The 15669-nt window shown below is 30.3% G+C and overlaps 1 protein-coding gene and 2 pseudogenes across 4 annotated transcripts; all 3 read left to right on the forward strand.

The window, feature by feature from the left end:
* The first annotated feature begins 1375 nt into the window (after positions 1-1375).
* Positions 1376-5720, forward strand: LOC107414335 (endoglucanase 4-like; annotated as a pseudogene).
* Positions 5721-8187: 2467 nt separating this feature from the next.
* LOC125421599 (endoglucanase 4-like) lies at positions 8188-10471 on the forward strand (annotated as a pseudogene).
* A 1161-nt stretch (positions 10472-11632) lies between these two features.
* LOC107414337 (endoglucanase 4) lies at positions 11633-15027 on the forward strand. 4 transcript variants are annotated; one of them, XM_048470544.2, is made up of 7 exons: positions 11633-11788; positions 12622-13029; positions 13132-13224; positions 13365-13556; positions 13837-13915; positions 14001-14164; positions 14645-15027. In XM_048470544.2, the coding sequence occupies exons 1-7, from the start codon at positions 11639-11641 to the stop codon at positions 14963-14965; spliced, it is 1407 nt and encodes a 468-aa protein (XP_048326501.1). In that variant the 5' UTR covers positions 11633-11638; the 3' UTR covers positions 14966-15027. The 4 variants fall into 4 exon arrangements, with proteins under 4 accessions (XP_048326501.1, XP_048326502.1, XP_048326500.1 ...); XM_048470545.2 differs by having other exon boundaries at positions 13365-13517; positions 13807-13915; XM_048470543.2 differs by having other exon boundaries at positions 13365-13514; positions 13768-13915.
* Positions 15028-15669: the final 642 nt, after the last annotated feature.

Below are 15669 nucleotides of genomic sequence, written 5' to 3' on the forward strand. Positions count from 1 at the left end.
ATAAGCATATGTGGTTACGTTAGTATAGTCTTCAATACAAAATTTGATAAGCATATCTTGTTGACTTTAATATAATCTTCGTGACGTTTTATCTTAACAATATACAACTTATAATCTAGCTACTTTGATGCAAGTACTTAATTTCTCCTTTCTGGAAACAAAGATCTAGAATTCTACAACTACAAATGAAAAAGCAAGGTTGTAGGTTGGATCTCGGTAGGAAAATTTATTTCTTTTCTCCTAGTAGTTATTACCGTATCTAGGGATCTCCTTAACAATGGTGGTTGTCCTTGCGGGAAAACAACAAAAACTACCTAGGTAACCATTTTGATTTCAAATCCACCTTAGCCTCCAATATATATATATATATATAAACAATGGCGTAAAATTCGATTGAAATTATAAAAGAAAATAAAAGTTGGTCTCGAAAGAGTAGCAAAATGCAATGATAAATCATGAAATTGAAGTTCTAAGCTATAATTATCCATAAAAAATATATACTATAAATATATATTGCCATCGCATGCATGATGGTTTTTGGTTTTATTTTTCTATTTTTAATTGTGTTTAATCTGCGCATATTTTAAATATTTGTTAATGATAGCTAGATTTTTTTAATCAGATATTTAAAGTTTATTATGATCTCAATTAACTATAAAAACTAGAGGAGAAAAAAAGAATAATTAAACACTGAATTGAATGAAATTTCAAAAAAAAATTTCTCTTCAAATTTACAGTTAATATTAACTGAGATGCCTCTTTTATCATTAATAAATATTTGAGGTAAACAAATTGCATACAATTAAATAAAACAAAACAAAAGCCAAAAATAAGAAACAATCACATCAATTACCAGTTATTTAATTTTTTATTTTTTTTTGGTTGCAACATTTTATATGGGTTTGGTTTTCTCCACCAAATTCTTGTGCAAGAAAATGAAATGGAAATTTTTGCCAAATATGCATATATCCATGCACAATTAAAAGCTTACAGAAGAAGTGTGCAGACCATAAAAGGGAATGAAATTAGTAATTACCACCAAATCTCTCTCTCTCTCTCTCTCTCTCTGTCTTTATTATTATCATTTTTTTTTTTCATGACTTGCCTTCTAGGCCATAAACCAAGATTTTGGGAGCCAGAGAGAAAGAGAAACGGAAAATACGAACAGTTGTTGAAAAAAGAGTGACACATTCTTTAAATAAATTCACCAGAAGATATCAATCATAGATTATTTTCAGAGACTGTCTCATTAATTTTCATTAACATTTTGGTACATATATAGTTTTTGAAATTTGCACATAAACAGCAAGAGGCGACAAAGTGGGGGGAAAAAATGAATAGCAATTCAAAGTTCGTGGTTTTAGCATGGATGACCATGGCGATGGCAATAATGGCAAGAGCAACAAAAGAGGCTTCACATAACTACAAATGAGGCATTGACAAAGAGCATTCTGTTTTATGAAGGCCAAAGGTCTGGCAAATTACCTTCTTCACAGCGTATGACCTGGAGAAAAAATTCTGCTCTCAATGATGGCATCGATATTGGTGTTAGTTTCTCTTCCTCTCCATGCTAATATCAGCCTCCATAGCATCGCTTTAAAAATTATTTTTTGTTTTAAAAAGCTTTAAGGTTTTATTTTCATGTTTTTAATTATTTTTTTAGAAATAGCTTATATATTATATATCTCTTCCTCTCCTTATTAATATCAGCCTCTATAGCATTTCTTTTGAAATTATTTTCTGCTTTAAAGTTTGAATTTTGTTTTCCCTCTTCTTTAAATGAGTATATATTTTATGTTTTTAATTAATGATTTATTTTCGAAAAAAGATTGTTTTTCAATACATGGATAAACAAAATAAATGTAAAATAAACATAATAAAAATCACCCCTAATTATATGCGGACTTCATACTTTTAGTATCACAACTTCCTTATTAACTTTTATTAGATCGCTCCAATTGCTTATCTTGAAAAAATAAAAAAATAATGGTTTAATATGTATTTAGTATTTAGTATTCAGTGAATATTAGAATCCTATTCTATTCAGTAAAGTAAACTCAATATAAAACCATATTTTTCAAATTTTTTTTTAAAATGATCCAAATAATATTTTGACAGTTTTACCATAGGCCGATGTGATGTGAACTTGATTGAATATAATAAACCACTGTTTTTAATTAGCCGATTTATGTAAGTTATATTTATTGGAATATGGTTTTTGATTAATCAGATGGACTTAGTAGGTGGATACGATGATGCTGGTGACAATGTGAAGTTCCACTTCCCAATGGCATTTACAGTGACCATTTTGTCATGGAGTGTAATAGAATTCGGCCAATTTATGGACTCAGATTTACAACAAGCATTGGAAGCCATTCGATGGGGAACAGACTCAGGGCCGGCTTAAGGCATAGGCTACTAAGGCCAATGCCTAAGGGCCCCCATTTTATTGGGTCCAAAAAAATATTTATATATATAATATATCTATGTATTAATTAAATAGAATATAATTATTAGTTTATTTTGAAAATATAAGAATTTTAATTTTAAAAAAAATTTTAAATTATCTTTAATTGATTATTTATTTTTTTGGATGAATTCTAATTGATCATTTATTGTAATAATTATCTTTAATTATTTTTATTTTTGAAAAATAACATCAATTAAGTCCAATTAAGCATTTTATATTTTATAATTGATTAGATTTTAATGATAAAAAAAAATTAAATACTCCTCTTGCTTATACACTTTTTCTTTTTTTTTTTATGCATTTTTTCTCATCTAGCTCATTTATTTTCATCTTTTTTTTTTATTCACTCATCTTTTATATTTGTTTAATTTTGATATCCAATGTATATAATTTGCAATTTTGATCCAAATAACTCTAAAATAAAAGGTAAACTTGTAAATTGTTATTTATTTTAATGAACTTATATTATTCATTCTCATAATATTTTTAATTTTTCTTCTTTATTTTCTATGAATTCATGATTTTAATTATTTACTAATTGTTATTGCTATTTATAAAAACTAGACTTTATGTTTCTATAGTTTATGCTTTTATTTTTTTCTCTTTATCTTATCTTTATTCGAATAAATTGATTAGGTTTATTTTGAAAACTAAAAATCTAAAAAAAAAAAATTCATAAATAAAAAATAGCACTTAAGATAATAAATTCTATTAAAAAATTAAATTTTTTTTGCAATGCATGGATTTATTATTTTGTGTTAGTATAGCTTCAGTAAAAATAAATTTTTCAAAATTAAAATTAATAAAATCTTATTTATGTTCAACTATGAATCAACAAAATTAAAAAAATTAATAATTTTATTAATTAAAAAATGATTATTAATCTTAAATTTAAAATTTTAATTAATACCTTTACATTAATAAAGCCAAAAAATATATATAAATTTTACATAAAAAATCTATTTTATCAAAAGTAATATTTAATTAAGGCCTCAAATATTGTTTTTTTTTTTTTGCCTAGGGCCTCGAAAATTCTTGAGACGGTCCTGAACAGACTATTTCCTTAAAGCCACGAATAAGCCTAGTGTTGTTGTAGCCCAAGTTGGTGACCCATATGGTGACCATAATTATTGGGAGAGACCTGAAGACATGGACACCCCTTGAACCTCTTACTTTGTTGATAAAGAACACCCTGGTTCTGAAGTTTCAGCTGAGATTGCGGCTTCAGTTGCTGCCTCTTCCATAGCTATTTCAAATTCTGAACCTGACTATTCTGCTCTGCTTCTTAACAGGGCTATCCAGGTAAAAGGAATTGACTCTGTTTTTATTTGATTTTGTTTTTTGGGCTATTTATTAATTAATTAATGCATGTGTTTCTGTCTTTTGTAATAGGTATTTGAATTTGCAGACACTTATCAAGGATCTTACAATGAAAGTATAGGATATGCATCTTGTCCATTTTACTGCGATTACAGTGGCTACATGGTAAGGCAGATATGAAGATTATTATTGCAATAACTTGTTGATTTTTCACAAGATTGATGATTATATATAGTCCGAAAATTGAACTCGGAGCATATAATTTATTTATTTTTGTGTGGCAACTTGTTACTTCAGGACGATTTGATTTGGGCAGCTTCATGGTTGTACAAGGCAACAAAGGAGGCTAATTACTGGAATTATGTTAAAGAATACATTCACTATTTGGAGTTCCCTATTTCAGTACTAAAGCAAGAAGAACGATTTGTTGGTGGCAGCATTATGGAATTCGGGTGGGATACAAACCATGCTGGCATTAACGTACTCGTTTCCCAGGTTTCCAAAACCCCAGCTTTTTATTTTCTTCTCATATTTTTAGCCATTGTTTTATTTTATTTTAACTTAATTATGCTCCAATTATTTAAAATTTTCGTTTAACAGTGGGTTGTGACAGACCCTTTCAATGCTGACCCTTTCATTCCTGCTGCGAACCAATTCGTATGCTCCATATTCCTCCAGTCACCTACAAAATCAATCTTATATACTCCAGGTAATTAATTAATTTTTGGAAGAGCTAGGAACAAAATCAAAGTCCAAAAATACTTTAATTTGTAAAGTCAGGAGGACTTATGTTCAAAGCCGGAGGAAACAACATACAACATGCGACGTCTATTTCGTTTCTTCTAGTAGTTTATGCTCAGTATATGAAAGCAGCCAATCGAACAATTCAATGTCGAGTTTTTGTTGCCGTTCCTTCTTCTTCTTGGCTAGTAAGCCTTGCCAGAGCCCAGGTTTGCTCATGTTTTAGATGGATATCGTTTCTCTAATATATATATATATATATATGTCTATAGAATTTTATTCTAATGGGACCCATATTATGCTTGTCGTCGACAATCTTTCAAAGCTAAAAGACTGCCGATTACATGTAAACCTGGTGAAAAATAAAAAAAGCAGTCTTTCGGCGTCAAAGATTGCCAACGCCAGCAATAATATGGTCGACTACATTCAATAGAAGAAAACGATATACATATATAGTTTGATTCAACATAACATCGACTTTAAAGATTTACTTTCATGATTTCCTCAATCAGCTTAGCTTTTGAAAGTGCAGTAATGGTTATCGGATCCATATATATTGGGTTCATTTTCTTTAAATAAAGTACTAAAATCATATTCGATCTAACATGATATGAACCTGACTCTCTCTATATATATATAAATAGATAGATAGATACATATTTTATAGGAGTTAATATTGGGGATTGGAAAATGGTAAAACAGGTTGATTATATACTGGGAAGTAACCCATTGAGCATGTCATACATGGTAGGGTATGGGGAAAAGTTCCCTCAGAAAATACATCATCGAGGTTCAACCATGCCTTCCATTGATGACGAGACAAATCACATTTGTTGCCATGGGGGAGATGCATATTTCATTAAAGAGCGGCCAAACCCTAATTTGCTAATTGGGGCACTTGTTGGAGGTCCAGCAGAAGATGATTCCTTTAAGGACTCTAGATATGATGTCGGACAGTCTGAGCCTACAACACATTAAAACGCCCCTTTTGTGGGTTTATTGGCTTATTTCAAAGCTAATTAATTCAAACAACTATCCCATTATATTAATATATATGTACAAATAATGATCACAACCATGTTTGTTTCGATCTTTAATTTTTTGAATATTAATTTTGGAGGCGAGTATTAGCCTAGTATAAACTCGGAATCTGATGAGAAATTTTTGGAATTCAATCATGAAAATTGGCTTGTCGTGAGCATCAAAGTTAAAGATGAAATTTGGTTAAATCAATATTTGATGAATGTGAGTTTTTCTTCATATGATAACAAAAAAGAGAAGAATATATGCTTGTTTTCTTGAAAGGCTCCCATAGATCATCGGGTCAAATTAAACACGGATAAGCTCGACAAAAGTTGGGTTTGTGGTGTTATTCTTGATAGTGCGTGAGATTGCCTTTCAGTTAGTATTGTATAGCTAGTTGTCTTCTTGCTAAAATTTGGGGTCTTTTCAATGGATTAAAATTGGCTTGGAAGATGAGGTATAGGATGTTTATTGTTGAAATGGACCCAGAAATAATAGATGATTGGATGCAAAAAATACTGATGCATTACATCCCTATTTTGGTATTGCAATGGAATGCAAAAATCTTGTTCTCCCCCACCCCCCCCCCCCCCCCCCCCCCAAAAAAAAAAAAAAAAAAAAAACACTAACAATTAGAGATCAAATTTGCGATACTTATTTGGTTTTATTACTGTTTTTCTTCTTTCTGTAAATGCATACATTTATGTGCAATATTTTGCTATGGCATGGAAGATGAAGTTTACAAACTTTATTTGATGTGTGTTTATGACCTTCATCTACTTTCTGTTGCATGTGGACAAAATCCACAAATTAATAAATAATTCTTTGTATATTTAGATGAACTAATATAACTAGAATCTTTTGAAAGCATGAAAGTATTAGTAGAATAGTAATGTATATAATATACTGTGTATATTCTCATATTTTTACTTTAAAATTTCATGTCAGTTGTATTTAAAAAAAAAAAAATCATTTCATGAAGAGAAAGAAGCTTATTTATTGTTACTGATTAAGCATTGATATTATCTAAAGTATCGAATATTTTTCCATTCTAAACTAATAATAATAATAATAATAATGATAATAACCAAAAAAAGAAAAACCTACTAAAGGTAGAAAAGATTTAAGGCCCCGTATCTTTTTTTTTTTTTTTTGGACATAGAATCCACGTAGGCTCCATAGCTTGTGTTCTGATCCGCGGAGATAATTGTCCATTTGGAATTAAAATTAAAGTCTATAATACGGATGCTTTTGCATAATTTTTTTTTTCAACTTCAAATGATGCACTTGTTTTCACTTAATGTAATTGTCTGATCATTTTTTTTTCCCTTTCTAGAACTATCATTCTAAAGAGTTCAAATTTTTTAAACTATAATCAAACAATAATTGCTACATGTATTATGAATAGTCCATGTATCTAAACTAGCTTAGGTACATCTCAGCTAGTCATTTTCCCACACCCAATCAATATGGTGCATTTGGAAGTGTATAACTACTAAAGTACTCCTCATAAGAATCGTAGTTGACAAGGAAGGGAGCACTTCCCTTATTCAACATAAATTTTTCTGGTTCTTTATTATTATTATTATTATTTACTTTATGCATGCTCTATCAAAAAGATTTATATTAAAGAAGTTGTTCTACAAGCAATAAATTTACTTATCTAATTGTACATACGAAATGATATAAGATATTATCTAATTAATAAAGTTCATATACAAAGAAACAAAATTAGGTTGGAGCCAGTATAATCTAATACTATAGGTAGTTTATCGATGCAATTTTTTGAGTGTGAGGGGCTACCATTAGACTAACCTCACTTAACCATCTATACAAAATTTGATAAGCATACGCATTACTTTAGTTTAATCTTGATGAATGTTTATCTTAAGAATATACAACTTATAATCTAGTGTGTGCTAGTAATTAGTAAGTAGTTAATTTGTTCCCTTTCTTGCAGAGAAACAAAGTTCTAGAATTCTGCAATGAACAGGAAAGGTTTTTAGGTTGGATGTGCGTGAAAATTTATTACTTTTCTCCTAATAGTTGATAACACCATATCTAAGGATAAGAGAAATAAATAAGTTCACATAAACTACTCTCTCTAACGAATGTTGGCTATCCCTGTGGAAAAGACCAACAGCAAAAACTGATACGCCAATAATTTTAAGTTCAAATCCCAAGCCCAATGTGAAAAAAAAAAAAAAAAGAAAAAAAGTCTGGAAAGGGTAGTGAATCACGAAATTGAAGTTGTAAGGATATCCTTATACTAATTTAATTAATTTTATAAACATATATTGTTATTTTTATAGACACATATTAATGTAATTAATTTGTACGAATTAAGGGAGTGATATAATAGTAAGTATGCAATAAAAGGAATGAAATTACTATAAATTCCCTGTCTTTTTCATGAATTGCCTTTATAGGCCACATACCAAGATTTTGGGAGACAGACAGACAGAAATGAGAAAATATACGTATACTATATAAATAACCTCACCAGAAGATATTATTCATAAATTAGTTTCAGACACAAATTTTATAATATTTTATTGTGTATATATATAGCATATGAATTTGCACATAATCAGCCAGAAAGTGCAAAACTGGTGAAAAAAAAAAAAGTGATCATGGCAATAATGGAAAGAGAAGCAGCAAAGTCTAACTACGCTGAGGCATTGACAAAGAGCATTCTGTTTTATGAAGGCCAAAGGTCTGGCAAATTACCTTCTTCACAACGTATGACTTGGAGGAAAGACTCTGCCCTCACTGATGGCTCTGATATTGGTGTTAGTATCTCTTCCTCTCCATACAAATGTGATCAGCCTCCACAGCATCGCTTTAAAAATTATTTTTTGCTTTAAAAAGTTTAGATTTTTTTTTTTTTTTTGTATTTTTGTCTTAAATATACACATATCGAGTTTTTAATTGTTTTATTTGAAAATAATTTTCCAATACATGGTCAAACAAAGTAAAAGTAAACTAAACATGATAAGAGCCAAATTTATATAAAATTGCTGATGGTTTTTTACCTCCTTTATTAGCTTTGGGATTATTTCCAATGTTCACATTAAAAAATATGTTAATTGTTGTGTAACATAAGTGTTTAGCCAAATAATATTTATTTGGCATAAAAAAGTTGAAAGAAAATTATGTTAATTTGATACGAGGTGCATGGTTCAACATGTTGGAAAAGTTACGCACATGAAACAGAAATATCTACTAACATAAACATTGAAAATATAAAATATTGATTTAATAAATAAATTAAATGAATATAGCTTCTTCTTTTTTTTGTTTTTGATCATACAAATGTAGCTATTAAGTTGGATTATATATATATATATATATATATATATGTAGTAAAAGGAAAGATGTTACAAAAAACTAATATAATTAGGACCATAAATCCGAATTAAAACTAATAAAATAACTTTATCATAAACAATAAATAAAAAACTGTTGTAAAGCGTTATAACCCATTGAATATATAACAGTAAAATAATAAAAAAGTATTAAAATATTATAATTTTAAATAAATATCAAACACAACATAGTACACCAAATTAATTGGGCCTTCTAATTAGGATTGATAAATTTTAAATTTAATGAAACTTGTTTTTGATTAATCAGATGGACTTAGTAGGTGGATACTATGATGCTGGTGACAATGTGAAGTTCCACTTCCCAATGGCATTCACAGTGACCATTTTGTCATGGAGTGTAATAGAATTCGGCCAATTAATGGACTCAGATTTACAACATGCATTGGAAGCCATCCAATGGGGAACAGACTATTTCCTCAAAGCCACAAGTAAGGCAGACGTTGTTGTAGCCCAAGTTGGTGACCCTTATGGCGACCATAATTGCTGGGAGAGACCAGAAGACATGGACACACCTCGAACCTCTTATTTAGTTGATAAGGAACACCCTGGTTCTGAAGTTTCAGCTAAGATTGCTGCTTCACTTGCAGCCTCTTCTATAGCTTCTCAAATTCTGACTCAGACTATTCTGCTCTGCTTCTTAACAGGGCTGTCCAGGTACAAGGAATTAACTCTGTTTTTTCTCTGCTTTTGTTTTTCCTAGATTTTGGTTTTTGGGCTAATTAATGCAAGTGTTTCTGTCTTCGTAATAGGTATTCAATTTGCAGACACTTATAGGGGATCTTACAATGACAGCATTGGAAATGCAACTTGTCCATTTTACTGCAATTACAATGGCTATATGGTACATTCACTATTGATAGAAATTTTAACGCGTAAGATTGCTGACAAAATAATATAGCATGAAAATCGAATTCGAAGCCTATAATATATGTATTTTTGGGTGTAACAACAACTTTGTTACTTCAGGACGAGTTGGTTTGGGCCGCTTCATGGTTGTATAAAGCAACGAAGGAGGCTAATTACTGGAACTATGTTAAAGTAAACATGCAGAATGGTAATATTAAGGAGTTCGGTTGGGATGCAAAGCTGGTATTAACGTACTCGTTTCCCAGGTTGCCAAATCCCCAGCTTTTCTTCTTTTGTCATCTTTAGCCATGAAATTTTTTTTTTTTAATTTTATTGGTGAAGAATTTGTCCACGATCAATTTTTTTCCAGATATAAGTTACTTGTATAGGGAACTAAGTTAGACTTGTATTCAGAAATAAGTTGATCTTGAACAAATACAGGACATTTCTTTTCTTGATAAGAGAATGATCTACTTTAGCTATTGTCAGTGTTACTAGTTTTACTTTATATACGCTTGAAGCATTTAAAGTTTTCTTGTTTAATTTTTTTGTGGAACAGTGGGCCATGACAGATCCTTCTGATTCTAACCTTTTCATCCCCAATGCGGACCAATTTGTATGCTCCATATTCCCCAAATCACCTACAAAATCAGTCTCATATACTCAGCTATATACAAAGTAACAAAAGTAGGGTTGGAGCCAATATAACTTAACAATATAGGTAATTTATTAATATAATTGTTTTGAACCCACAATCTCATATAAGCGTAAAGAGCTTATCATTAGACTAATCTCACTTTATTATCAATATAAAATCTGATAGGCATATCTGATTATTTTAGTATAATCTTTATGAATGTTAAACAATATACTACTTATAATCTAGTGTGATACTAGTAATTAGTAAGCAGTTAATTTCTCCATTTCTTAAAGAGAAACAAAGAGCTAGAATTCTGCAGTGAATAGGAAAGGATTTGAGGTTGGATGTGCGTGAAAATTTATTACTTTACTCCCAATAGTGAATAATACTATATCTAAGGATAAGAGAAATGAATAAGTTCACCTAAACTACTCTCTCTAACGAATGATGGCTATCCCTGTGGAAAAAGTCCAACAGCAAAAACCTATAAGCCAATAATTTTATTTTAAGTTCAAATCTTCAACCTCCATTGTAAAAAAAAAGCAAAAGAAAAAAAAAATTTCTAGAAACAGTAGTGAATCATGAAATTGAAGTCCTAATCAAGGATATACTACTATCCATGTATGAGCATATATCAATGTAATTAATTTTATATACATAATGTTTTTATTTTTATAGACATGTATTAATGTAATTAATTTGCGAAAATTAATGGAGTGATATGGTAGTAAGTATGCAATTAACGAATATTTTTTTTAACCCAAACTTTTTAATTTATGAAATAAAAAAAAAAAAAATAGGAACTCACACTTTCTTTTCAGGACCGTTCGTTAACGTTGGATGAGGTTTGAGGGATAAAGTGCCAATCCAGTATTGAAGTGTGTTGAGACGATATAAAGGGAATGAAATTACTACCGATTCCCTTTTTTGTACCATGAATTGCCTTTATAGGCCACAAACCAAGATTTTGGGAGACAGAGTAAGACAGACATTAAATGAGAAAATACAGAGACATATTGGAAAAAAATGACACATATACTTTATATAAATATATTAAATGTAGATTATTTTCAGAGACAATTTTAGTAACATTGTTAGTATATGTATAGCTTTTGAATTTGCAAATAATCAACCAGAGAGAGGTGGTAAAAAAACAAAATGAATAGCAATTCAAGGTTGGTGGTTTTAACATGGATGATCATGGCAATAATGGAAAGAGCAGCAGCAGAGTCTGACTACGCTGAGGCATTGACAAAGAGCATTCTGTTTTATGAAGGCCAAAGGTCCGGCAAATTGCCTTCTTCACAACGTATGACTTGGAGGAAAGACTCTGCCCTCACTGATGGCTCTGATATTGGTGTTAGTATCTCTTCCTCTGCATACTAGTATCAGCCTCCCCAGCATCGCTTTGAAATTTATTTTTTTGCTTTAAAAAGTTTAAATTTATTTATTTTTGTTTTATTTTAATGAACATATATATATATATATATATATATATATGCCATATATGCATATTAGAGTTTTTAATTATTTTTTAAAAATATTTTATAATACATGGTCAAACAAAATAAAAGTACACTAAACATGGTAAAAGTCACACCCATACAAGATCCATCTATTGGTTTCGAACCTAGTTTGTCAGCTTTGGGACCATTTTGAATAATGCTTTCATTTAAAACTATATTAGTTGTTGCGTAACATGAGTTTAGCCAAATAAAATCTATTTGGCATAGTGGACAGTATACAACCCCAGAAATCTATTATTGCATTTTTAAATCTCAACATTTAAAAAAAAAAAATGGAAAGAAAATCATCATTTTAATCTAATATGAGTAATCTAATATGAGTATGCATGGTTCAGCATTTTGGAAAAATTACAGACACCAGGCAGCAATAACTATTAACATAAATATAGAAAATATAAAATATTGATATAATAAATAAATTGAATAAATATATCCTATTAAGTTGCATCATATATATTTTTTCAAAAAACAAGGAGTTGGATCATACATATAATGATAGGAAAGACGTTAAAAAGAACTAATATAATTAGGACCATAAATTCGATTTAAAACTAATAAAATAACTTTATTGTAAATAATAAATAAAAAAAAACTGTTATAACTTATTAAATATATAATGGAATAATAAATGAAAAACCAAAAATAACTTGATTTTTGATTAATCAGATGGACTTAGTAGGTGGATACTATGATGCTGGTGACAATGTAAAGTTCCACCTCCCAATGGCATTCACAGTGACCATTTTGTCATGGAGTGTAATAGAATTCGGCCAATTTATGGACTCAGATTTACAGCATGCATTGGAAGCCATTCGCTGGGGAACAGACTATTTCCTCAAAGCCACAAGTAAGGCAGACGTTGTTGTAGCCCAAGTTGGTGACCCTTATGGTGACCATGATTGCTGGGAGAGACCTGAAGACATGGACACACCTCGAACCTCTTACTTCGTGGATAAAGAACACCCTGGTTCTGAAGTTTCAGCTGAGATTGCAGCTTCACTTGCAGCCTCTTCTATAGCTTTTTCAAATTCTGACTCGGACTATTCTGCTCTGCTTCTTAGCAGGGCCGTCCAGGTAAAAGGAATTAACTCTGTTTTTTCTCTGCTTTTGTTTTTCTTTGATTTTGGTTTTTGGGCTATTGGTTAATTAATTAATGCATGTGTTTCTTTGTCATAGGTATTTCAATTTGCAGACACTCATAGAGGATCTTACAATGACAGTATTGGAAATGCAACTTGTCCATTTTACTGCGATTTCAATGGCTATATGGTATATATATGCACTAACAGAAATTTTAATTCATAAGATTGCTGATAAAATTATGTAGTCTGAAAAATGAAATCGAAAGCTTTTAATTTTTCCTTTTTTTTTTTGTTTTTTGGGTTATAACAACAACTGTGTTACTTCAGGACGAGTTGGTTTGGGCAGCTTCATGGTTGTATAAAGCAACGAAGGAGGCTAATTACTGGAACTATGTTAAAGAAAACATGCAGGGTGGAAATATTAAGGAGTTTGGATGGGATGCAAAGCATGCTGGTATTAACGTACTCGCTTCCCAGGTCGCCAAAACCCCAGCTTTTCTTCTTCCGTCATCTTTAGCCATGAATTTTTTTTTTTTTTTTTTAATCTTATGGGTGAAGAATTTAACCAGGATCAACTTATTTCCGGATATAAGTTATTATATCAGCAAATAAGTTAGACCTGTATTCGGAAATTAATTGATTTTGGAAAAATACCGGACATAGCTTTCCTTGATAAGAGAATGGCCGCTTTAGGTCCATATCACTATTTTGACATTAATTATGCTCCAAGCATTTAAAATTTTCTTGTTTAATTTTTTTTGTGGAACAGTGGGCTATGACAGACCCTTCCGACTCTAACCTCTTCATTCCCAATGCGGACCAATTCGTATGCTCCATATTCCCCCAATCACCTACAAAATCAGTCTCATATACCCCGGGTAATTAAATAATTAATTTCTTTAAAAACTCAATTTAATTTTTGGGAACAAAATCAAATTCAAATTTTTTTAATTTGTTAGTCAGGTGGACTTATGTTCAAACCCGGAGGATTCAACATGCAAACTACGATGTCTATATCGTTTCTTCTTGTAGTTTATGCTCAATACATGAAAGCTGCCAGTAAAACAATTCAATGTGAAGGTTTTGTTGCCGATCCTTCTGGGCTAGTAAGCCTTGCCAGAACCCAGGTTTGTTCATGTGTTTAGATGGATATCCGTTTCTCTAATATATATATATATATATATATATAGTCACCCACGTTATGCTAACTCCAAAGGGCTGTCGATTATATATATATATATATATATATATATAAAATGAAAAAGAATTCTTTTGAGGTCGACATGGATGACCATGCCCAATAGAATGTAATTAACTATATATAATTTGAATCACATAATTAAGATCGAGTTTAAATTGCTATTTTCTTAATCGACTTAGCTTTTAGAGGCGTATTAATGGTTAATGATTGTTGCATCCATACATATTGAGTTCATTTTGCAAGTGCGAAAACGATATTGGATAATTTTAATTCGTAAAGCTATGCAATTGCTACCAAAGGAATTCATATACTAAAATCATTATATTGATCTGCTTCATTCTATATATATTTATATATAGTTATCCGCTTTATGGGACCTAATGGGTTATGGAAAATGTTAGAACAGGTGGATTATGTACTAGGAAACAACCCATTGAGCATGTCATACATGGTTGGGTATGGGGAAAAGTTCCCACAGAAAATACATCATCGAGGTTCGACCATGCCTTCCATTGAAGAAGTGCCAGAGCACATTGGTTGCCGTGATGGAGATGCATATTTCAATAAAGAGGGACCAAATCCCAATGTGCTGATTGGGGCTCTTGTTGGAGGACCAGTGAAAGATGATTCGTTTAAGGACTCTAGATCTGATATTGCTGAGTCCGAACCTACCACATATTACAACGCCCCTTTTGTGGGTTTGTCCGCTTACTTCAAAGCTAATTAATTCAAACAACCATGTGGTTGTTCTTTAGAGATACCTCGGTTGACAATGACCTATCATCATATAATTTCCAAGTCGTAGGTTGAATGTGCAGTAATGAAACCCCACTCCACAGTTCTTCACAAAAAAAAAAAAAAAAAAAAATCCCATTATGTAATATGTGTGTACAAATAATAATCACTGCCATGTCTGTTTCCATCTTCAATTTTTTGAATATTAATTTTAGAGGCGAGAATTAGCCTAGTATAAACTCATCATTAATAGATAAAATATGTGATATCATACTATATTTACATAAAATTGGTTTTATTAGTGTTTTTCTTCTTGCTGCCAATGCGTAAATTTGGGGTTATTTATACCGGTAGTCCTTTATTTTTAGCATGTCACATTAGCCTTTGCCCATTTTCCATCCAAAATTCTGTTAAATAGAGGGACCAAAGAGCAAATTTGACATAAATATAAGACTTCATATGCAATAAGCACCAAAAATGCCAAAAAATATGTTTTCTTACAGATAAAAATATTTCTAAATTGATAATTGTTCAAAAATAATAAATTAATAAATTGTATTTATTATTAATTAAAAATATATGATAAATTATGTTTATAAAATTAAAAATTATGATAAATTTTTGAAAGATTTTTTCCTAATAAAAATAATTTAAAATATTAAATATCTTAATCTATAAAATTTTAAAAATTATACT

Source organism: Ziziphus jujuba, chromosome 8, assembly GCF_031755915.1.
Source record: "Ziziphus jujuba cultivar Dongzao chromosome 8, ASM3175591v1".
Classification (NCBI taxonomy): Eukaryota; Viridiplantae; Streptophyta; class Magnoliopsida; order Rosales; family Rhamnaceae; genus Ziziphus; species Ziziphus jujuba.